This window comes from Brachyhypopomus gauderio, chromosome 9 (genome assembly GCF_052324685.1).
Source record: "Brachyhypopomus gauderio isolate BG-103 chromosome 9, BGAUD_0.2, whole genome shotgun sequence".
In the NCBI taxonomy this organism is placed as follows: domain Eukaryota; kingdom Metazoa; phylum Chordata; class Actinopteri; order Gymnotiformes; family Hypopomidae; genus Brachyhypopomus; species Brachyhypopomus gauderio.
In genome coordinates, this window is record NC_135219.1 from 26,410,949 (window position 1) to 26,436,189 (window position 25,241).

The 25,241-nt window shown below is 42.3% G+C and overlaps 1 protein-coding gene across 5 annotated transcripts in view; it reads left to right on the forward strand.

Moving 5' to 3' along the window:
• Positions 1-25,241, forward strand: part of nrxn3b (neurexin 3b) — a 233,517-nt gene that overhangs the window by 105,607 nt on the left and 102,669 nt on the right. For all 5 annotated transcript variants that reach the window (XR_013133413.1, XM_077018153.1, XM_077018156.1 and 2 more), the window contains exons 11-16: positions 25-144; positions 321-702; positions 2,090-2,280; positions 2,434-2,607; positions 3,283-3,309; positions 4,650-4,769. Coding sequence is in view for 4 of the 5 variants with exons in the window: in XM_077018153.1 (XP_076874268.1) it covers positions 25-144; positions 321-702; positions 2,090-2,280; positions 2,434-2,607; positions 3,283-3,309; positions 4,650-4,769 (1,014 nt within the window). In the remaining variant the exon portion in view is untranslated. The remainder of the gene's footprint in view (positions 1-24; positions 145-320; positions 703-2,089; positions 2,281-2,433; positions 2,608-3,282; positions 3,310-4,649; positions 4,770-25,241) is intronic.

A 25,241-nucleotide genomic window follows, 5' to 3' on the forward strand; every position in this document is an offset into this window, starting at 1 on the left:
ATTTCTGTGTACCATTCTTTTCAGGCAAAGGCCCCGAGACTCTGTATGCTGGGCAAAAGCTGAATGACAACGAATGGCACTCTGTCAAAGTGTTACGGCGTGGCAGAAACTTCAAACTCACAGTGGATGATGATGTTGCTGAAGGTAGAAGTGGCCATCCCCTGACAGAGCTAATTCATGCATCATGAGCTATTGAGCTATACATGAGATACATTTATTTTTGCTTGTTACCTTTATTTTTTCATCTGTATGTTTACGTCCATCTCCATAACGTTTGTTCTCTGTCTCTTCCTCTTTTTCTCTCTCTGTGTCTCCTTTAGGCCAAATGAATGGAGATCACATGCGGCTGGAGTTTACCAATATAGAAACGGGCATCTTAACAGAGCGCCGATTTGTGTCATCAGCCCCTTCTAGCTTCATTGGTCACCTGCAATCCCTCAGGTTCAATGGCCTGCGCTACATTGATATGTGCAAGAATGGAGACATTGAATACTGTGAGCTCAACGCACGCTTTGGGTTGCGCTCCATTGTGGCAGATCCAGTCACCTTTAAAACCAGGAGCAGCTACCTGGGTTTGGCCACACTGCAGGCCTTTAGCACCATGCACCTCTTCTTCCAGTTTAAAACCATCTCAGCTGATGGGTTTATTCTGTTCAACAGTGGAGATGGAAGTGACTTCATCGCTGTAGAGCTTGTTAAAGGGTAAGTGGAGAAAGGAGAGGCATAGATCAAACCCACCCTTAAGAATTACAGTATATTATTGAGATTTTAGGGCACAGTCTTAATTCTTTGACTAATGTGAACCAGAATATACTTATACATTATGTAACAAGAGTAGCTCTGTTCATATGAAGAAAATTCCTTTTCTGAATTGAGTTTCTAACACAACACCTAACCAAACTAACAATATCACTGCAGTTGTCTGTATATTTTTGGCTCATTGCTCAATATGCACTGGATGCCTTTGCCCTGTTTCACATATATGTAGTTGCCAAGAGCATTTTTAAAGGTTGTAATTGTGAGCCATGGGGCATGATGAAGCGGTGAGGGGGAGGAGCCTGTGAGAAGCGTGATTTAATAAAGGTTCATGCAAATTCAGGGTCAAAGATGCAGGCATCTTAAACAACATGTTAAACAAACCAAATAACCTTAAGAAGACTCACGGACAAGGACGACAGGGCTGTAATACAATGGCAAGCACAAACTAGACAAATACACAGGACTGAACGAGGAACCAAACAAGACACAGGTGGGAATGAGGGCAGGGTTACAAATGACATGGGCGTGGTAGAAGAACACCAAAACAAGATGACAATTAACACATGGATAAATAAACAAAACAGACTTGATGTCACGTTGAGGACCCCGGCCCCTCCCTTTTGGGCGTGTGTCTACGTCGTCTTCGTCTACTCGTCTGCGTCTGTGGATCTCTGTGGGTGTGGTTGTGTCTTATGATAATCCGTCTCACCTGTGGCTCGTCTCGTAATCACATGGGGCTAATGTGGTTTGTCTATTTAATGTGCGCTCACGCAGTGTCCTGTGCTCATCGTTGTCTAAAGTCTGCACATTACGTGTCTCTGTTTGATGTTTCTCGTGCGCTTACTGCGCTACTCTGTTAATAAAACAGTGACATCTGTTGCTAAGCCAAGGATCCCGTGTCTCGTCCTTCACGCTCCACCGACGTCGCACTTGACAAGTGGGGTTGGGGCTAGACGTGACCGTAATGGTCAGAGTATAAGTACAAGCAGTCTCTTTTTGACACATAAAAATAAAAATATTTAAACATAACTTCTCTTACAGATTGCTAAAGTAGCAATTATTGTAGAAGAATAAAGAATAAAATCCTGCCATTCATTGTTTGTTAAGCCATTCTTTTGAAAGTTATTCATCAAACAAAAAAACATAGACGACCAGGAAATGATCTGTAATACCAACATTGTGAGTTTGTTAAACTGCTCCTCTCTCATTACCATATGGTTGCACTTCAGATGCTGCAGCACTTGGAATGGGGCTTCAGTGCATTTCAAAAGAGCCCTTGAAGTTGTGTACTTGAACAATAATTGGGAACATTGAATGTGTTTGCTCACAGGTACATCCACTATGTTTTTGACTTGGGGAATGGACCCAGCCTACTCAAAGGGAACAGTGATAGTCTTCTCAATGATAACCAATGGCACAGTGTGGTGATCACACGAGATGCCACCAATACACACACTCTCAAGGTGGACAGCAAGTCTGTCAGCCAGGTGGTCAAAGGGGCTAAGAAACTTGACCTTAAAGGTGATGGATGCTTTATAAATCCCATGATATCTATATTTTCCCATTCTAAAAGTTGATGTCATTCTATAAATTCATTCTATATAGTTTTTATATTGTTTTTCAGTCTGACTAATACCATGATATCACAGTATTTGGTTTAATTTATTGGTTTAGGCGATCTGTTTGTGGCTGGTCTGGGGCCCAACATGTACCAGAACCTGCCGAAACTTGTGGTGTCTCGTGAGGGCTTCCAAGGATGTTTGGCTTCAGTGGATCTTAACGGCCGCCTCCCTGACCTCATCAATGATGCGCTGTTCCACAGTGGCCAGATTGAACGGGGCTGTGAAGGTGAGCTCCATGTCCCTCAGTCAACATACTCACATACTTCGTCCACAACCAAAAGACTAATCTACCAGTTTAGCATCTCTGATCTCACTGCCTTATAATCTGCTATGTCCAACCACACACGCTTAAACCAAGCTATATGCCTTACTCTTTACTCCTTCTGTTTATCAACAGTTGTAACAATAGTTGCTATTGTTTATTTACAGATATTTTATCTGTATATGAAAAAAAAAATTTTAGTTAAATTGTATGTAGCTGAATAACTGTTGTACTAAATGGACTTTTTCCACTAGATGGCAATACAGCCTGTGTCGTGACATAATACTACATAAAACTGCTCTTGCCATAGTGTCTCTTTCAATGTCTGTTTCTTTCTAACCATTTAAAGAAATCTGTTTTACTGTTCTATTCAAACCAATGTAAAAGTCTGTAAAAGTCTAAGGCATATTGAGTAATCCTGTACTGAATGCAAAACCTGTGGCTATAACTTCTCCTTTCCTTTATACTCAGTTCAATCCATAAATTGTTTCTGTGCTTTGCTCTGATTCAATGCTTGGACTCTCCCGTCCCAATATTAATGATACTCTGTTCTGATTCAAAGCTTGGACTCTCCCGTCCCAATATTAATGATACTCTCTTCTGATGTCCTTTTCCCTTTGTTCTTTCTCGCTAACACAGTTGGTTTCACCAAAGCTGACTTGCAAGGTAGAAGGTCTTCCACACAACACATGCACACACACACGTTGCTTAAAAAGGTGGTGTAACAATGTAGAAAAGGAGTTTTTCAGATTGATCTGAGGTGTGAATGGGAGTTCGTTAATGTGCTGCTGATGGAAATGTCTTAGGAATAATTGCATAAGCGCATTGCAATTACTCTAATTTTAGTTGGTAATGCACATTAAGTTCATTAGAATTGTGTTTCGTAATAAGAAGTCACACCTGTTCATAATCTACTAATTAGTAATTGAAACTTAAATTAGCTTAATCATTTTACTTAAATTTTCAAAATCTAAAAATTAATGACTTTTGTGTCTGAGAAAATTGAGCACACTAAAAATGACAGATGGAACTGATTAAATTTTTTGAAAGAGACCTCTTTCTTGTTTGTGTTTGTTACTTTCTTAATGTTGTACTGCTTTGGCATTCATGTCCATTTTGTCTTGAGCTGCTCTGTTAGACCATATGTTTTGTAAACGCTTGCCCTTGTCCTTTCAAAAGCCACCAGAGAGCAATCAATTTAGGTGGAATCTGAGGAGCAAAAATATCTATCTTCACTTTGCATGCATTTTTAACCAGCTGGGAATGTGTGTTTGGCTACACAAATCTGTCGTGCCCAGGACACTCATCTGAAAGCAGAGACACTCATCAGACACTCATCAGAGCTTCTTGTGCTAGTTCTTTTCATTCTACTCTTTCATCTGTTGTATTATTTCTTGAGGATGTCTCATAAACGCAACACGACCACCAGTGTGGAAGCAGTGAAGTGGATCTTAAGACTGTTTTGTGGCTGAACCCATTGCTAAGATAATTAATTCTCTTGTTAATCATGAATTCTCTTGTTACCATTCCATCATGGTGAATTTTCCTGGGTCAGCTGACCCAAGCCTGGTAGCATGAAGACACACATCTGGTTTGAAAACACTCTGAGGTTTAAAACAAGTTCATATATTTATATATTAGGACACAATATTCCACTAGAAAAGACTCTCTTTTGTCATTCTATGTTTTTTTTGTTTTTCTCGTTTTTACTCCTACTTCGTTTTTACATTAAAGAATGTGTCTGGTCAGCATTTGGGCATCTGTCTGAGTAATGTACTGTAAAGTAAATGAAGACAAACATTTCTCATTTTTCTTCATTCTTGGTCATGTCTCCAGATCAGCTGAAGTGTACTTGGCTCTGTTTGAATAACTTTGCTTGCATGCTGGTCCTCTTGATCATCCTCAGGCATGAACTGGTGCATGGAGACAGTGGTGGTGATGCATGTCTGTCCCTGTTGTTGCCATACACTAATATCCCTCTTTTCTTTGTTGCTTGCATGTGCCAGGCCCCAGCACCACATGTCAGGAGGACTCATGCGCCAACTATGGGGTGTGCATCCAGCAGTGGGAGAACATCACTTGTGACTGCTCCATGACCTCCTATTCCGGCACAACATGCAATGACCGTGAGTACACTGGTTACTGATACTGCCACTATTCCTCACTGTGTTATTGCAAATGACTTCAACGTTTTGGAGTAACTCATTTCACAAAAAAGCTAGTACCAAGTACTGAAATCAAATTACAGTAAAATAGTAAATTGGATACCATAGACCGAATTGTAACTACCATATTGTATATCGAACACATAAAGGTGGATTAAACAGAGTGTTAAAATATGCATACTGCAAAATACTGCAAATATGCAAATGTGTACATCCTACAGTTACACCACGGTGTCTTCATACACTCCTGTCACAGCCTTTCGCTGGGAGGTCAAGACTGATGTTGTCATGCATGCTTATGTCATGTCAGCTTATGGATCTCAGCCCCAAATACCCAACACAGGGGCAACTTGGTATTAACCTTCCCTATTCTCTCACCATTCTTTCTATTTCTTCTCCCAGAGTATGTGGTAACAATATGGTATTCTATATCATTTGATATATTATATATAACACACACACACACACACACTAATTGCCAAAAGTATCTGCTCACCTTCCTTGACTCACATATAAGCTTAAGTGACATTCCATTCCTAATCCATAGGGTTTAATATGATGTTGGTCCACCCTTTGCAGCTAGAACAGCTTCATCTCTTCTGGGAAGGCTGTCCACAAGGTTTAGGAGTGTGTTTATGGGGATTTTTGACCATTCTTCCAGAAGCACATTTGTGAGGTCACATACTAATATTGGATAAGAAGGCCTGGCTCTCAGTCTTCACTCTAATTTATCCCAAAGGGGTTCTATTGGGTTGAGGTCAGCAAGTCAAGTTCATCCACACCAGACTCTGCCATCCATGTCTTTATGGTTATTACTTTGTGCACTGGTGCACAGTCATGTTGGAAAAGGAAAGGCCAGCTCCAAGTTGGGAGCATGGAATTGTCCAAAATGTCTTAGTATGCTGAAGCATTCAGAGTTCCTTTCACTGGAACTAGGGGGGCAAGCTCAGCTCTTGAAAAACAACCCCACACCATAATCCCCCCTCCACCAAACTAAACAACCCCACACCATAATCCCCCCTCAACCAAACTAAACAACCCCACACCATAATCCCCCCTCCACCAAACTAAACAACCCCACACCATAATCCCCCCTCAACCAAACTAAACAACCCCACACCATAATCCCCCTCCACCAAACTAAACAACCCCACACCATAATCCCCCCTCCACCAAACTAAACAACCCCACACCATAATCCCCCCTCCACCACCAAAATAAACAACCCCACACCATAATCCCCCCTCCACCAAACAACCCCACACCATAATCCCCCCTCCACCAAACAACCCCACACCATAATCCCCCCTCCCTCCACCAAACAACCCCACACCATAATCCCCCCTCCACCAAACTAAACAACCCCACACCATAATCCGCCCTCCACCAAACTAAACAACCCCACACCATAATCCCCCCTCCACCAAACTAAACAACCCCACACCATAATCCCCCTCCACCAAACTAAACAACCCCACACCATAATCCCCCCTCCACCACCAAACTAAACAACCCCACACCATAATCCCCCCTCCACCAAACAACCTCACACCATAATCCCCCCTCCCTCCACCAAACAACCCCACACCATAATCCCCCCTCCACCAAACTAAACAACCCCACACCATAATCCCCCCTCCACCAAACTAAACAACCCCACACCATAATCCCCCCTCCACCAAACTAAACAACCCCACACCATAATCTCCCCTCCACCAAACTAAACAACCCCACACCATAATCCCCCCTCCACCAAACTAAACAACCCCACACCATAATCCCCCCTCCACCAAACTAAACAACCCCACACCATAATCCCCCTCCACCAAACAACCCCACACCATAATCCCCCCTCCACCAAACTAAACAACCCCACACCATAATCCCCCTCCACCACACTAAACAACCCCACACCATAATCCCCCCTCCACCAAACTAAACAACCCCACACCATAATCTCCCCTCCACCAAACTAAACAACCCCACACCATAATCCCCCCTCCACCAAACTAAACAACCCCACACCATAATCCCCCCTCCACCAAACTAAACAACCCCACACCATAATCCCCCTCCACCAAACAACCCCACACCATAATCCCCCCTCCACCAAACTAAACAACCCCACACCATAATCCCCCCTCAACCAAACTAAACAACCCCACACCATAATCCCCCTCCACCAAACTAAACAACCCCACACCATAATCCCCCCTCCACCACCAAACTAAACAACCCCACACCATAATCCCCCCTCCACCACCAAACTAAACAACCCCACACCATAATCCCACCTCCACCAAACAACCCCACACCATAATCCCCCCTCCCTCCACCAAACAACCCCACACCATAATCTTCCCTCCACCAAACTAAACAACCCCACACCATAATCCGCCCTCCACCAAACTAAACAACCCCACACCATAATCCCCCCTCAACCAAACTAAACAACCCCACACCATAATCCCCCCTCCACCAAACTAAACAACCCCACACCATAATCCCCCCTCCACCAAACAACCCCACACCATAATCCCCCCTCCCTCCACCAAACAACCCCACACCATAATCCCCCCTCCACCAAACTAAACAACCCCACACCATAATCCGCCCTCCACCAAACTAAACAACCCCACACCATAATCCCCCTCCACCAAACTAAACAACCCCACACCATAATCCCCCTCCACCAAACTAAACAACCCCACACCATAATCCCCCCTCCACCACCAAACTAAACAACCCCACACCATAATCCCCCCTCCACCAAACAACCTCACACCATAATCCCCCCTCCACCAAACTAAACAACCCCACACCATAATCCCCCTCCACCACCAAACTAAACAACCCCACACCATAATCCCCCCTCCACCAAACAACCCCACACCATAATCCCCCCTCCCTCCACCAAACAACCCCACACCATAATCCCCCCTCCACCAAACTAAACAACCCCACACCATAATCCCCCCTCCACCAAACTAAACAACCCCACACCATAATCCCCCCTCCACCAAACTAAACAACCCCACACCATAATCTCCCCTCCACCAAACTAAACAACCCCACACCATAATCCCCCCTCCACCAAACTAAACAACCCCACACCATAATCCCCCCTCCACCAAACTAAACAACCCCACACCATAATCCCCCTCCACCAAACAACCCCACACCATAATCCCCCCTCCACCAAACTAAACAACCCCACACCATAATCCCCCTCCACCACACTAAACAACCCCACACCATAATCCCCCCTCCACCAAACTAAACAACCCCACACCATAATCTCCCCTCCACCAAACAACCCCACACCATAATCCCCCCTCCACCAAACTAAACAACCCCACACCATAATCCCCCCTCCACCAAACTAAACAACCCCACACCATAATCCCCCTCCACCAAACAACCCCACACCATAATCCCCCCTCCACCAAACTAAACAACCCCACACCATAATCCCCCCTCAACCAAACTAAACAACCCCACACCATAATCCCCCTCCACCAAACTAAACAACCCCACACCATAATCCCCCCTCCACCAAAATAAACAACCCCACACCATAATCCCCCCTCCACCACCAAACTAAACAACCCCACACCATAATCCCCCCTCCACCAAACAACCCCACACCATAATCCCCCCTCCCTCCACCAAACAACCCCACACCATAATCCCCCCTCCCTCCACCAAACTAAACAACCCCACACCATAATCCGCCCTCCACCAAACTAAACAACCCCACACCATAATCCCCCTCCACCACCAAACTAAACAACCCCACACCATAATCCCCCCTCCACCACCAAACTAAACAACCCCACACCATAATCCCCCCTCCACCAAACAACCTCACACCATAATCCCCCCTCCACCAAACTAAACAACCCCACACCATAATCCCCCCTCCACCAAACTAAACAACCCCACACCATAATCCCCCTCCACCAAACTAAACAACCCCACACCATAATCCCCCTCCACCACCAAACTAAACAACCCCACACCAGAATCCCCCCTCCACGAAACAACCCCACACCATAATCCCCCCTCCCTCCACCAAACAACCCCACACCATAATCCCCCCTCCACCAAACTAAACAACCCCACACCATAATCCCCCCTCCACCAAACTAAACAACCCCACACCATAATCCCCCCTCCACCAAACTAAACAACCCCACACCATAATCTCCCCTCCACCAAACTAAACAACCCCACACCATAATCCCCCCTCCACCAAACTAAACAACCCCACACCATAATCCCCCCTCCACCAAACTAAACAACCCCACACCATAATCCCCCTCCACCAAACAACCCCACACCATAATCCCCCCTCCACCAAACTAAACAACCCCACACCATAATCCCCCTCCACCACACTAAACAACCCCACACCATAATCCCCCTCCACCACACTAAACAACCCCACACCATAATCCCCCTCCACCAAACTAAACAACCCCACACCATAATCCGCCCTCCACCAAACTAAACAACCCCACACCATAATCCCCCTCCACCACCAAACTAAACAACCCCACACCATAATCCCCCCTCCACCAAACCTTACACTCGGGTCAATGCAGTCAGACAAGTACCGTTCTTCTGGCAACCACCAAACCCAAACTCGTCCATCAGAATGCCAGATGGAGAAGTGTGATTCATCACTCCAGAGAATGCACCTCCACTGCTCTAGAGTTCAGTGTTGGCGTGCTTTACACCACTGCATTCGACACTTTGCATTGCACATGGTGATGTATGGCTTGGATGCAGCTGCTTGACCATGGAAACCCATTCCATGAAGCTCTCTGAGCACTGTTCTTGAGCTAATCTGAAGGCCACATGAAGTTTGGATGTCTGTAGTGATTGACTCTGCAGAAAGTTGGTGACCTCTTCACACTATGCTCTTCAGCATCCACTGACCACGCTCCGTCAGTTTACATGACCTACCATTTTGTCGTGGAGTTGCTGTTGTTCCCAAATACTTTCATTTTCTTATAATACAGCTGACAATTGACTGTAGCATATTTTAGGAGCAAAGAAATTTCACAACTGGATTTGTTGCACAGGTGGCATCCTATCACAGTTTCATGCTAGAATTCACTGAGCTCCTGAGAGGGACCCATTCTTTCACTAATGTTTGTAAAAGTCTGCATGCCTTGGTGTTTACTTTTATACACCTGTGGCCATGGAAGTGATTGGAACACTTGATTCAGATAATGTGGACGGGTGAGCAAATACCTTTGGCAATACAGTGTATATTATTCAAAATACAGGTAAGGATACAGTTATGCAGAAGTGAAGGAAGTGAGGAAGTATGAATGTCTTCTTGAACTTACTGTGTGCTACTTTTGCCTCGCTTGTATGCTCAAGACAGAGCAGTGTTGCTCCAGCTGTGCTGGGTGCTGCTAATGTATTGGCGACCTTAAACTATAACAAAGAGCACATGAAATCATCTCTCTCCATAGTTTCCTCTCCACCTTGTGTAACCACACTTACACAGACATGCATAGACACACACACACACACACACACACACACACACACACACACACACACACTCTTCCACTTCTGATGATGAGAATAACGCGAGGATACAATAATATGAAGTTTTGAAGGTTTGAGCTACACAGATTGCAACATACTGGCCATGTGATGGTTCAAACCACGATTCAGACTGTTTCTGCACACTTTAAATCTGTTTTTTTTCCTCGCTGTGTCCATTTTAAACCCCTCCTGTCACGGTACGGCGGCCCCCTACTGGTCGCCCCCGTCTACAGCAGCAGCTTGTCCTGTGGGTGTGGTGTTGTGTTCGTCCCTCAGGTGGGCGGAGCCCGCGATCCGTCTCACCTGAGGGTCGTTTGTTCGTCTATATATGTCTTGTCTTTGTACCAGTTGACCGTTGGTTATTATATCCTTAATTTGGATCAGTTCACGGGTTTTGGTTTGCGCACTTTACATATTAAACCATCCTATTTCCCTGAGACTTGGCGTGATCGCTTCCATTTATTTTTGCTCACCCTGCCCGTCACACCTCCAGTAACATTTTACGTTCGCCGCTAACACTTTTAAAACTGGCGTAGTGGAAAACGGGAGACTAGCGGCATGAAGTATCGTTTTGCAATAAACCACATACAAGGTGCAGCAAAGGCACCGCAGATGACTAAGGGAGGCTTCAAAACTACTAACACAGTTCTCTTCTTGCTAAAGGTGAGCGCAGGTCAGTGGCATAGTAACGAGTGTTGATAACGGAGTTAATCCACTTTTTACCTAGAAAACAACAGTTGCGTAAATAACAGAGCTTGTAGTGTGCGCCCACCTCTTCCAACCGTGCCAAAGTCCTGAAGCATATCACCCCGTATGTATATATCGAAGTTTGTGTTTGTTTTTTTAATGTGCTGTTTGATTAGCTTGAGTTCACCCCGGTATTTTTGTCAAACGCGCATGTGCGTGAGATGAAAACACCGCTTCCCAGTCAAGATCATTTTAATAAACAATTTGTGTCAAGTTTGCTCTCAAAATGGCAGGGAAAAAGGCACAGCAAAACTAAAATATGAAGATGAACAGAGGATGTTTTTAAGAAGGCAGCCCTAACCTGTCACCCGGAGAACAGTTGGGTTAGTTAGGTGCCTTGCTGAAGGGCACCTCAGTCATGGCCTCAGGCCTGGGAATCAAACCCAGGACCCTCTGGTCACAAGACCGTGTCCCTAACGACCAGACCATGACTGCCCCACACTGTTTGTGTGTGACATTTACAATAAATCTGAGCAGAGGTCTGTGTGTGTGTGTGTGTGTGTGTGTGTGTGTGTGTGTGTGTGAGAGAGAGGGAGAGAGGGATTGGCCTCATCTGCTTTAAATGCTTCCATTGTGCTGCAGATAGCAGAGATGTGTGTAGAGGTGTAGTCTGCAGCTTATTTATTATACAGTCCTGCACAGCACAACTGAGCACTTAGATAAGCCTGACCTAACTTCACAGTCTTGAGGGCACACCTTCAGGTCATATAACACACTCCACTCTAGCAGGTTAATGGTTTTACTATGAGGTTTTAATATATTGCATCTTAACTGGTATATGCTGTTTTGTAAGACCTTTTCCCTTTACTTGCACAAAGCACTAGGTTATTGTTCCTAACCCTGACTAACCAGGGCAATTATTTTACTTGCATAACTTAGATCCTACTCATATTGTCATATTTGTCTGTCTGATACAATGGTCAAAAGACAAACTGCAAACAAATGAATTATATATAGGTGAAAATATTAAATACATATTTTAGTTACATTTTCAATCAATACTTGTTTATAACTTAACTTTTCTTAAAAGTGTCACCGATAGCATGCTGTACTAGGCTGTACTATATATATATATATATATATATATATATATATATATATATATATATATATATATATATATATATATATATGGGTCATTCCTTGGAAATGGCACATTTTGAGTCCCTATCTCCTCTTTAGGTGTATTTTAACTATCTGGTCACAAAAATCTATATTTTAACAGCTTTACACATACATTGAAATATTTCCTTTAATACAGTATAATTTTTTTGTTTGATCTTTTTATGAAAACTTTATTTATTTATTTATTTTTGCTGACACCCCCTATTTTGTCATGTCCCTCATGGCCTTCAATGAAAATATAATTAGAATATACCAAATACAACTATAAAAAAGTTGATATATTTTGCTATCAACCTAAACAACTGTCTGTGTTTAATTGTTTGTGATATTTTTTTTCAAAATTAATTGATAATTTTTCATTAAAAACACATTATTTCGTTCTGTACCTGAGTAACCCCTCAACCCCGTAACACAAATGAATCTCCCCCACAAAATCAATGGTATGATCCGTATGAGCATGTACATCAAGAAGTGACATCACTCAAGTATTTTGGACAACAGGACATCAAAGACAGGTAAGTGGCTTCCTTCTTTTATTAAATTTTGGTCATTTATCTTGTGATAATGTGGTCACCAAACTCAGTGACTCAACACCGTCACATAAAACAAAGACAGAAAACTATTACTTATAAAAAAAGTTGTTTTTTTTATCAAAATTATATGCTATTTCTGAATCTCATGCATGCCTTGTGCTATCTCTCTGGTATACAGTATGTACAGCAGTTGCCTTTTTGTGCAAAAATCACAACCCCGTCACACTCAACCCCGTTACGTTTGACAGTAACGGGGTTGTGAGATTGTGATGGGGTTGTGATTTTAAGATTTTGGTTGTTGTTACGTACTTATTTTAAGAATTATTATATTTGATTAACATTCTTTTACCAATACTAATACTAGGGGCAGCCATGGCCTAGTGTTTAGTGCACTTGGCTTGTGATAGGAAGGTTGCCAGTTTAATTACTAGAGCCAACAGGTCATGACTGAAGTGCCTTTGAGCAAGGCACATAACCCTTAACTTCACTGTATTGTTTTGTAGGCAACATCTGGTGGCACAGAAGAGGAACAGAAAATAAAGAAACAAGTTCAAGAGGCAAATAGAAGAACTCAAGGAAAAAGTTGAAAAAGAAAGAAAAATGAAGGAAAAATAAAAAAATGTGCCAACGTTTAAGGAAACATTCTGATTCCCCACGGTCAAAAATAAATCTAATAACTGCAAATTGCCATGTTAACCCCAAAAGGAGGAGATGGGTAAAAAGAAAGAGGGAGAAAAGGCAACTGTCAATCTGGAGAGCACAGAAGAATACCTCATGGAGCTCTTCCACAGATTTAAACAGCATCACTAACATTAAGCAGCAGTATACCTTCTGTTGTGAACTGAAGAAGAACATGTCAAGGGAAGAGGCTTTGATACATGTTGACTTTTCAGAACATTACAGCTGTACATACAGCTGCCAAGTTCAGGCGGTCCACTTTGGGCCTTCACATCAACAGGCCTCCCTTCATACAGGTGTGTTGTATGTTGGCAGACACCACATCAACAGGCCTCCCTTCATACAGGTGTGTTGTATGTTGGCAGACACCCAGAGCCTGTGTGCTTTTGCACCATCTCCCCCAGTAGACACAAAGACTCCAGCAGTATGGCAACACCTACATCCTGTGCTGGATTACCTTCATGCCCAACATCCACAAGTGTCTGCTGCACTTTTTAAGTCACGGCCCGCATACTCAGTACAAACACCGAGGCTGATTCTTCCTTTTCACTACAGGACACAAATACACACACAAAGACAGACAGACAGGCATACACACACACCCTCACGTGTACACACATACACACACACACACCCATACACACACACACACACACACCCTCACACACACACACACCCTCACACTCCACTTTGTCAACACAAGTTATTCGGTTTAGAATGGTTTCTAGATTAGATGTTGTCGTAGTTGCCATTGTTTTTAATTTGGGATAATAAAACTCAGTTCAACTGCAATTTATATCTGTTGTCCTTCTTTGACATTGATGGGAACAATAAAGTCCTCCAAGGCAGCACTCCTAAATGTTGATGTTTTTTTCATCATTTTATGTCATGTAGAACTGATCAAACAAACAAGCTAGTAGTACATGATGAGGCCTCTTAGAACACCACTCATTGATTTGATTTCAAAGCCACATGGGAGACACATTGTCATTCAGATCATCATCACACTAACATTAGTCACAATGCTTAATCTCATGACTAACACATCCATCATTATTTAACCTCACATGTGAATTTCCAGCATCCTGTCCTCTAAGCCCCGTTTGTCCCTTCAACCCCGTTACCCTAGTCTCAACCCCGTCACGCCCACATTTTAATACATTATTTTTTTTATGCTTTGAAAAGTAATTTAATGTTTGTTGACTTCTGTCTAAAATGTTGAGAGTTATTATACGCTTATTGATTTTGGTGAAGATTCTTTAGTTAAACCACACTTTTGATGAAAAATGACAAGAGCGCTTTCATGAAAATGAACATTTCAGACTTTAGTATTGCAAAAAAGTGAGATTCTGTAACATTTTTGTATTCACAATTATTGAATTAGTTTTGGGGACATCTAATTAATATGAAAATATTGATTTCTTCAGAAATGCATTTTATGATCATATTCAGAGAGCCTCCACTCTGTACGTAACAGGGTTGAGGAAAACCATTACCCAGATCTTGAAAAAATGACCAATAATAATAAAGAGCTAATGCCTGAGATGGGAAAATATGATTTTCTGATAGTTAAAAATATCCTTAATGCTGTGAGGTATACATAGAAATGATACATTTAGTCAAAAAAATTGAAAATGTCAAAGTCCAATTTGAACCATTCTAGTGGAATGACCCATATATATACATAGTCCCTGACAGAACAGACACAAGTTCTGTTGCTTATCCTTGTTGTGGAAACAAAAGCTTATAACCTGACTTTAAATTCATCGATTGGTTTTAGAAATGACTCATATGAAAGCTGAAACTCTCCCAAATGAGATTTAATTTATGAAAATAAATTTGCTTCACTGCAGAAATATAGATCATTTAATGAAGACAGAAATGTCAGATTTTGGCAAGACAAAAGTTTGGTCGCCCACAGAAAGTAAGGTGAAAATCAAACAAATAATTCACTTCATATACAAATATATGCTTCATAACACTGGTGAATGACGTTGTGGTGCTATTAGAGCCATATTTAATATTTTGTGTGACTTCCATGAGCTTGAAGGACCGCATCCATGCGGTTTGACAATGATTCATACAATTTATTGATGAAGTCATCAGGAATAGCAAATAATGCAGTCTTACATGCCTCCCTGAGTTCATCAAAATTCTTTGGTTTTGTCTTCAAAGCTTCCTCTTTCATCCTACCCCAAACATCCTCAATGATGTTCATGTCTGGTGACTGGGCTGGCCAGTCCTGGAGCACCTTGATCATCTTCACCTTGAGGAACTTTGATGTAGAGATGGAGCACCATCCTGCTGAAAAACTTGACCCCTTTTATGATTGGGAATGTAAGATGTAGCTAATAATTCTTGATATTTTAGGCTATTGATATTGCCTTCTACCTTGCAAATGTTTCGCACACCCCCATACTGAATGTAACCCCAGACCATGATCTTTCCACCACCAAACTTGACTGTTTTCTGGGTGAATCTTGGATCCATACGGGCTCCAGTAGGTCTCCTGCAGTATTTGCAGCAGCTGTGGTGTAATTCAACTGAAGATTAATCTGAGAAATCCACCTTCTGCCACTTTTCCAGTGTCCATCCATTTAGCAGGCTGTGGACCTTGGCAAATGCCACACGGTTTTTTACCTGCCTTTTGTTTAGTGCTGGCTTCTGGGCACTGATTTGACCATGGTGGCAATTTCGAGACAGAATCCTACAAACTGTTCTAGTTGACACAGGGACTTGAGGTGACCAGGCCTGGTGGAGCTCTGCTGCAGTGGAAGAAGGACTGGCTTTGGATTTTCTAACCAACAAACGTTCCTCCCAAGCAGTTGTCTTGTGGGGTCTGCCGGACCTGTGCTTGTTAAAAACATCTCCAGTCTCTTCAAATCTTTTTTTTTATTCTTTGTACTTGATGCTGAGTAGCCTACATTTTATTGAGCATGTTTTTTTTTCCTTCAAGTATCAAAGTAGAACAGCTTTCTCAAGCAGTCATTGATGCATTTTGGAAACAGGAGATGAGCCCCTGGTCTAATGCACCCTGTTACGTTCACAGCTCCGGACCCCTCCTTGTGGGCGTGCCGCTACGTTGTCTGCGTGTCGTTATGTCCATGTTTGTTAGTTCCGTGGGTGTGGGTTGTCAGTGAGCGTGTTCGTAGTCTCACCTGTGCCTTGTCTCGAGATCACGCAGGTATGTGTTGATCACCTATTTAATGTACGTTCGCGCAGCGTCTTGTGCTCGTCTTTGTCTAAAGCTTCGTGTCTGCGTGAGTGTCGGATATTTGTGCTCATCCTCCGCACAGAGTTTATGTCTTCGTGTATTAAATGTTTCATGTTCACCGTGTTTCATATGTCTCCTTCTTCGAGCGCGTTACACACCCTCTGTATTAAGAAACCCTATCTCAAAAACTGACTTTTAGTCATTACTTGGGTAGCACGCATATGAGCCATTTTAATATCGATAAATCTAGATTAATTTCAAGATTTCAATGAGATTAATCTAGATTAAAAAAATTAATCTATGCCCACCCCATATATATATATATATATATATATATATATATATATATGCTTACTGTCCAAATCGAGTGAACACAACATGGCTGGATGATAGCATCTCCAGCAAACTTCCTAGATTACCAGAAGACTCAATGACTGGGGGCCTCGTGCTCTACACATTCACATACAGTACATTAAATGAAGGTGTGTTTAAATAGGTGAGTCTTAAGCCTAGATCAAGATTGGAACTGTGTCTGGATCTTGGATTGAAGCTGGAAGACTGAGGGGCTCTAAAGTAGAAGGATCTGCCTCCAGCTGTAGTCTAGCTCATTTTCAGACCTAAGAGAAACCCTGCATTTTGAGAGTGCAGCAGGCAAGATGAGTTATAATATGCAATGAATTCACTCAGATTTTGTGGGGCAAAATAATTTAGTGTTTTATAGGTCAACCAAAAAAATTCTAAATCAATTCGATTTAATTAGGAACCTGTGCAACACAGAGAGAGCAGAACCAGATGTTCTCGCCCTGGTAAGGACTACATTCTGTATAAGGGAAATGTAAATGTGCCGTATTTTGTCAATTGTGATTTTTACACCGCAATCGAAATTTGTCCTCCGCTTTTAACCCATCTGTGCAGTTAGAACACACACACACACACACACACACACACACACACTAGTGATTACTAGTGCAGTCATTATTACTAGGGCAATCATGGCCTGGTGGTTAGGGAACTGGTCTTGTGACCGGAGGGTCGTGGGTTCGATTCCCAGACAGGCCATGACTGAGGTGTCCTTGAGCAAGGCACCTAACCCCAACTGCTCCCCGGGCGTCGGGCTAGGGCTGCCCACCGCTCTGGGCATATGTGATCCACAGCCCCCTAGTAACTAATGTTGTGTGTGTGTGTGTGTTCTGACTGCACAGATGGGTTAAAAGCGGAGGACAAATTTCGATTGGGGTGTAAAAATCACAATTGACAAAATATGGCACATTTCATTTTTTTTTTTACTAGGGGGCTGTGGATCACACGTGCCCAGTGCGGTGGGCAGCCCTAGCCCGGTGCCCAGGGAGCAGTTGGGGTTAGGTGCCTTGCTCAAGGGCACCTCAGTCATCAAATCAAATCAAATATATTTGTATAGCGCTTTTCACAACATATGTTGTCACAAAGCTCTTTACAGGATTTACAAGGTTAACAATATTATAGGTCCAAATCCCTAATGAGCAAGCCAAAGGCGACAGTGGCAAGGAAAAACTCCCTAGATGGTGGGGAATAGGAAGAAATCTTGGGAGGACCAAGACTCAAAAGGGAACCCATCCTCCATTGGGCGGCCCGTTAACACACAAATTATACAGACTAATACAGAAGTTACAAATAAATCACACAATCAGACTAAGTATAAGGTAACTAGAATGAAAGTTCTGGGTGTTGATATTGTCAATGTAAATGTCTTATGGTGAACGCCAGGTTTTCATTCCGTGTCGGAGCGATGACACTGGAATTGTAGGCTCCAACTGCAGTGTTACTCCCCAAGTGAACCTCGGAGAAGAAAGATATGTGATGTGGTAAATATGTAACAGATTATTCAAAGGCCAAACTAAACAGATAAGTCTTTAGTTGAGTTTTAAACATTGAGACTGTGTCCGAGTCCCAAATAAAGGCAGGAAGATTATTCCACGGTTGTGGAGTTTTAAAAGAAAAGGCTCTTCCACCTGCTGTGATTTTTTTGATCCTAGGAACAGTTAATAAGCCTGCGTCCTGTGAACGAAGTGAACGTGCTGGATTGTAATGATCAATAAGTTCACTAAGATACTCTGGAGCTAAGCCATGCAGTGTTTTATATGTTAATAAAAGTATTTTATAGTCAATACGGAATCTAACTGGCAGCCAATGTAATGACGATAGTACAGGACTAATGTGATCAAATTTTTTAGTTTTCGTTAAAACTCGCGCTGCTGCGTTCTGAACAAGCTGGAGTTTGTTTATCGATTTACCAGAACATCCAGCTAGAAGACTATTGCAATAATCTAAACGAGAGGATATGAATGCATGGTTTAGCTTTTCCGCATCACTAGTATTTAATATATTTCTAATTTTAGCAATGTAGCGTAAGTGAAAGAACGCTACCCTAGTTATATTATTAATATGTGTATCGAACGAGAGATCTGGGTCTATTGTGACGCCCAAGTTCTTTACCTCTGCGCTGGGGGTTATAGTAAAAGAATGTAGATTCAATGCTACATTACGTATCTTGTCTCTCGCTGTCCTATACCCAACTATTATTAGCTCTGTTTTATCTGGATTTAGTGCTAGAAAGTTACACGCCATCCAATGTTTTCTCTCTTCTACACACTTCTCGATTTTACTGTTTACACCTAAATCATCGGGTTTAGCCAAAAAATATAGTTGGGTGTCGTCTGCGTAGGAGTCATGGCCTTAGGTCTGGGAATCGAACCCACGACCCTCCGGTCACAAGACCAGTTCCCTACCACCAGGCCATGACTGTGTAAATGTGTCAGCTTAGCAATATTGCATAAATGGGAAAAGGGCTTTAGTGACATTTATGTGTGTGTGTGTGTCAAATGAAAGAATCAACAGTGACACCTGCTTTTTATGATAGATTTAGGTGTTAATGAAAAACTATTTAGATTAAGTGCAAATGTTGAACATTCTGAACATTAGTTCTGAACATTAGTTATTTACAAGTGGGTCAGTGACAAATAAGGGTTGGTATGACATCCATATCACATATATGCTTAAACATGTTAAAACTGTAATGCGGGGTGTACAGACCGGTACGAAAACGAAGGGAGAATTGAACCGAATTGAACCGAAATGCCGTTAGGAACAAATAGGGAGAAGTGCTTATCACTAGGGCTGTGTGTATGAAATAAACACACGCGAACAAACAGAAAACACAATAGAAAACCACTATAGCCGTATAGACACAGGAGGAAAATAACAAAGGTAACTGAAAGAACGCAGAAAAAGTCAATGCGTAAAACGAACTAAGGAACCCAGGGGAAGTGACTGGCCACAGGCGAATGCTGCAACAAAACAAAACCCTTCCCAAAAATAAAAGAATAACTGACAGGAAGAGATAAGGCTGGAGGAAAACTTGAGATGGGCCAGAAGTGGCGCAGGATGTAGACACTCGAATAAGTAAAAGTAAAAGATAGAGAAGAGAGAGAAGACAAGAGAGAGCTGGAGAAAGCGAGAGTAAGGTGGCGAGACACCTTAACACTGCAACGCAACTTAGGGAGAAGACAAGAGAGAGAGAAGGCTGAGAACGTGACGGCATGAGACCAAAACGAATCAGCAGTGATCCGTTTCACCAAGCTTCCTTAAGAAGCCTTGGAAACAGCTGAAACGGATCACCGCTGATTGCGCCCAGCGAGTCTAGGACTGACTCGGGTGCCTCTTGTGGCGGTAGAAGGCGTGGCATCCGAGCCAGTCCTGACAAAAACAACATGCTAGATGTTTGTTTAGATGTATAGTTTGCATTTCTGTTGGTGTCAAATCATTTTATATGATTTTTTACTATTTTAAACCAATTAAAAAATCACAGTCATGTTATATTTTCAAATGGTGTAACCACAAAAGCATGACAAGTATTAAATAATTCAGCCTTCTAGAAGTTATGTAAGTGTACTGATGAAAATAAGTGATTCATTATGAAATATCATTTCAAATTATATTTAAAATATTTTATTTCTAAACTGACTCTGAACTCTGAACACACATTCCTTATTTTATGAACCTTAGCTTCTCTCTTTTCTTCAGCACTGTTCTATGTTTGCTGGTACTTTTCTGCACTACCCTCACATGAGTGGAGGATGTCTGTGGTCTCTTTAAACTGCACACAGTCGTGATCAGCAACATACACTATGGGCTCTGGAGTGCCATTAAAAGCTGCTCATCTGCTGTTGAATACAGTGATAGAGGAGTAAGGTTCAAAACTTCAGCAAGCACCCTTTTCTTCTTCTCTTCTCTCTGTACTGTATCTGATACTGCTTCCACTCTTCCCTCATCTGCACCTGTGTTTCCCTGGGCAGATCTGTGACTGGATGTTTGCGATCTTCCGTGTCTCTTTCTCTTTGATAGCTAAAGTACAGAAGATGACTGAAACTCTTAGTCTAATGTCCAGGGCCTTAGTTTGTCTTTCATTTAGACTTCAAACCTCAATAAAACTACCCTTTTAGGAGACCTACATCACATGAAACATTCTCATGAAACACTAGCATGTGTATGTGAGGGTGTGTGTAGTGTATCTCATGAAACACTAGCATGTGTATGTGAGGGTGTGTGTAGTGTATCTCATGAAACACTAGCATGTGTATGTGAGGGTGTGTGTAGTGTATCTCATGAAACACTAGCATGTGTATGTGAGGGTGTATGTAGTGTATCTCATGAAACACTAGCATGTGTATGTGAGGGTGTATGTAGTGTATCTCATGAAACACTAGCATGTGTATGTGAGGGTGTATGTAGTGTATCTCATGAAACACTAGCATGTGTATGTGAGGGTGTGTGTAGTGTATCTCATGAAACACTAGCATGTGTATGTGAGGGTGTATGTAGTGTATCTCATGAAACACTAGCATGTGTATGTGAGGGTGTGTGTAGTGTATCTCATGAAACACTAGCATGTGTATGTGAGGGTGTATGTAGTGTATCTCATGAAACACTAGCATGTGTATGTGAGGGTGTGTGTAGTGTATCTCATGAAACACTAGCATGTGTATGTGAGGGTGTATGTAGTGTATCTCATGAAACACTAGCATGTGTATGTGAGGGTGTATGTAGTGTATCTCATGAAACACTAGCATGTGTATGTGAGGGTGTGTGTTGTGTATCTCATGAAACACTAGCATGTGTATGTGAGGGTGTGTGTAGTGTATCTCATGAAACACTAGCATGTGTATGTGAGGGTGTGTGTAGTGTATCTCATGAAACACTAGCATGTGTATGTGAGGGTGTATGTAGTGTATCTCATGAAACACTAGCATGTGTATGTGAGGGTGTGTGTAGTGTATCTCATGAAACACTAGCATGTGTATGTGAGGGTGTGTGTAGTGTATCTCATGAAACACTAGCATGTGTATGTGAGGGTGTATGTAGTGTATCTCATGAAACACTAGCATGTGTATGTGAGGGTGTGTGTAGTGTATCTCATGAAACACTAGCATGTGTATGTGAGGGTGTATGTAGTGTATCTCATGAAACACTAGCATGTGTATGTGAGGGTGTGTGTAGTGTATCTCATGAAACACTAGCATGTGTATGTGAGGGTGTGTGTGGTGTATATTTGCTTTATTTTAACAAGGTAATTTGCCCTTGCAGCAGGATCCACATTAACACGCGTTCTGTGGCGAGACACTTTTTCTTTACTTGTAAGAGGAATCTATTAGAAGAGGAGAGAGTTGTTTGCATACACAGATTTCCACCTACATACTTCTTGTTTATGTGCAATATCCTATAGAAATGTGAAATTAAAAACAGATTTAATTGAGAGATTTTGTCTTTTTTTTGACATTTTAAGCTGCATATTATGATATAATAATTTTAGTAACAACAATAATTTTTAGAATTTTGGTATTAATAATAATACAAAAATAATACAAACTACAAAAGTATATATAAGAAATATTGTCCATAAATTGATCAAATTTATGGAAATGATGTAACCAAATTTTGCATGCATTATTGTTGTCAGGTCCTGCACTCCCCGATCTCGCTTCCCAGAGTTTTAGACAGCTCAGCTGTTCTCCTTCAATTTTGATTAACATGCCTACTTAAACCCACCTAGCCCTCATGCACACTGCAAATTATTGCCATCCCTTACGAGTTTGCATACCGAGCGTTTATTCTGATTCCGTTTCAAGTGTATGATCTCTCTGCCTTGTTCTTTCCACCTTGCCTTTGCCTCTATTACCTCTGAACTGTTTTGAATATTTGGATTTTTTACCTCTGCTTTGTACAACTACATTTTCTGGATTTGCCCTCCTTTATTATAATAAACCTGCACATGGATCCAAACCAGCCTCATGATTCTGCCCCGTTACAATTGTGGACAACTATGTAAACACTTGACCTTGTTTTGAATATTTCAAACTATTCAGGCCAAGGTCTCCTCGTTCCTCCAGTTCTCCAGGCGTCAGATATACTACCATTCTGCCGTCTCAAGCCCTTATCTACAGGCAGAGACCTTCAGGACTGTCTGCCTTCAACTCACAAGGAGTACTACTAGAAAGAGAGGGAGAGGAGAGAGAGAGAGAGAGAGAGAGAGACTACAGGCCTGCTAAGCATACACTGATCAACGTGTCCTAGGCCTGACATATGCTTAATATATCATGCTCGTTACTCTGACTCGTGTGTATGCAGGATTGCAGAGCGAACCCTGAGTATCTGCGCCTTACGTGGCATAATGGATACAACCTAAACACATAAATGCAAAAGAGGAGAACAGGTTTTACATCACGAAATGTAATAACAACAAACATTTAGGACACAACAATGGAGGAACAACATTAACCAACAAGGGGTACAACTAACCATGACATAACCAGACACATTCCGAACAACCGCAAAAACAAATCAATGATCTAGCATACATGCATGAAGTAACAAACTAGGACGATACCAATAATAATATAACAAAGGAAAGACAAAGGGAATAAACTCAAACGGATGCTTTTACACCAGACCACACGGAAAACACACAACCCATAACTTGCACAGAAAACAGAAATACAAGCTAAAGACAAATCACTAAAATGAGGGAGAAGAACACAGAGAAAAGAACAAAGAAGAAGCAGAACCAGGGACAGCCGAAAACACAGGAACCAAACGAAAACTCGGAGCAGGGCTGGGACCACAGGAAGACCCGCGACAGGACTGACCAGGAACAGGGGACACAAAGTCATGACCAAACCTAGAGACAGGAGTTGAGGGAACAGAACCGGGAACAGGCTGGAACACCGGAGCAGAGGACCCAAGGGAGCCCAGACACAGGTGGGTCGCAGGAAAGGAGACGATGACCCCCTCTGGGTCGCGGGAACACACTCACCAGTCTCATTGAAAATGAAGGATTTAATGAATAAAGTGAACCAGCGCAAAACCTGTGACAAAATCCAAATAAAAGATACAAGAACCAGACATCAACTGGTACATACTAGTCAACACAACTAGTCCCCTCACCTCTCATGGGGGCTCTTTAAGACCCGCACACCACATAACATCAGAGGGCTTCTACCTAATTAGGAGATCCCTAAAGGTCCAGAAATACTGCGTTCCATCTCCAGGGAGAAACACCTGCACCTAAAATAAATACACGCATACACACACACACACACACACACACACATTAATTGTGAAACACACACATAACCTTGCTTAATAATACAACACTATTGCATACACCTTCATACAGTGGTTTAGGCTATCAAAATCACATTAACCTTTTAATGGTGGTATCATTTTCAGAAATTGACGTTCACCAATTTCGTTTTTTCCCGTTCCACCGTAAACTGCAGTGCTGTTCCATTCTGGCGCCAATAACTGCTGCACCATTTAAAGCTGGAACCCTAGCGTATAAAAACAGACGTTGGTTGAAGACCAGTATTGTTTTGATTTAATTATCAGTCATGGTCTGGCGGTTAGGGAACTGGTCTTGTGACCGGAGGGTTGTGGGTTCCATTCCCAGACCTGAGGCCATGACTGAGATGCCCTTGAGCAAGGCACCTAACCCCAACTGCTCCCCGGGCGCCGGGCTAGGGCTGCCCACCGCTCTGGGCACGTGTGATCCACAGCCCCCTAGTAATCACTAGTGTGTGTGTGTGTGTGTGTGTGTGTGTGTGTGTGTGTGTGTGTGTGTGTGTTCTGACTGCACAGATGGGTTGAATGGGTTTTCAATACCAGTTTGCTAACTTAGCTAGGTTAGGTATGCTAACCTTAACTGTGCTACTCACCTCAACAGGTTCGCTATTCGGTCCCTGGCATCAGTTTTGTACATATATGTTTTGTTGTACATAATGCATTCCACATAATCAAATTAAACATTTTTCAATAAGACTGAATGAATAACACTCACCGTGTACATCTTTCTCCAAGAGAACAATGGCGCAGACTTTCTTCAGCCAAAGTGAAATGAGTGGGCGGAGTTTCATGACGACTTTGCAGGAGTCATTTCGTTAGATTAACACTGATTTGATTAACTCTGCAAAATAACTCCAACACTGAACATCATTTAAATCTAACAGTGTTAAAATTACTCTTAGCCTGATCTGCAGG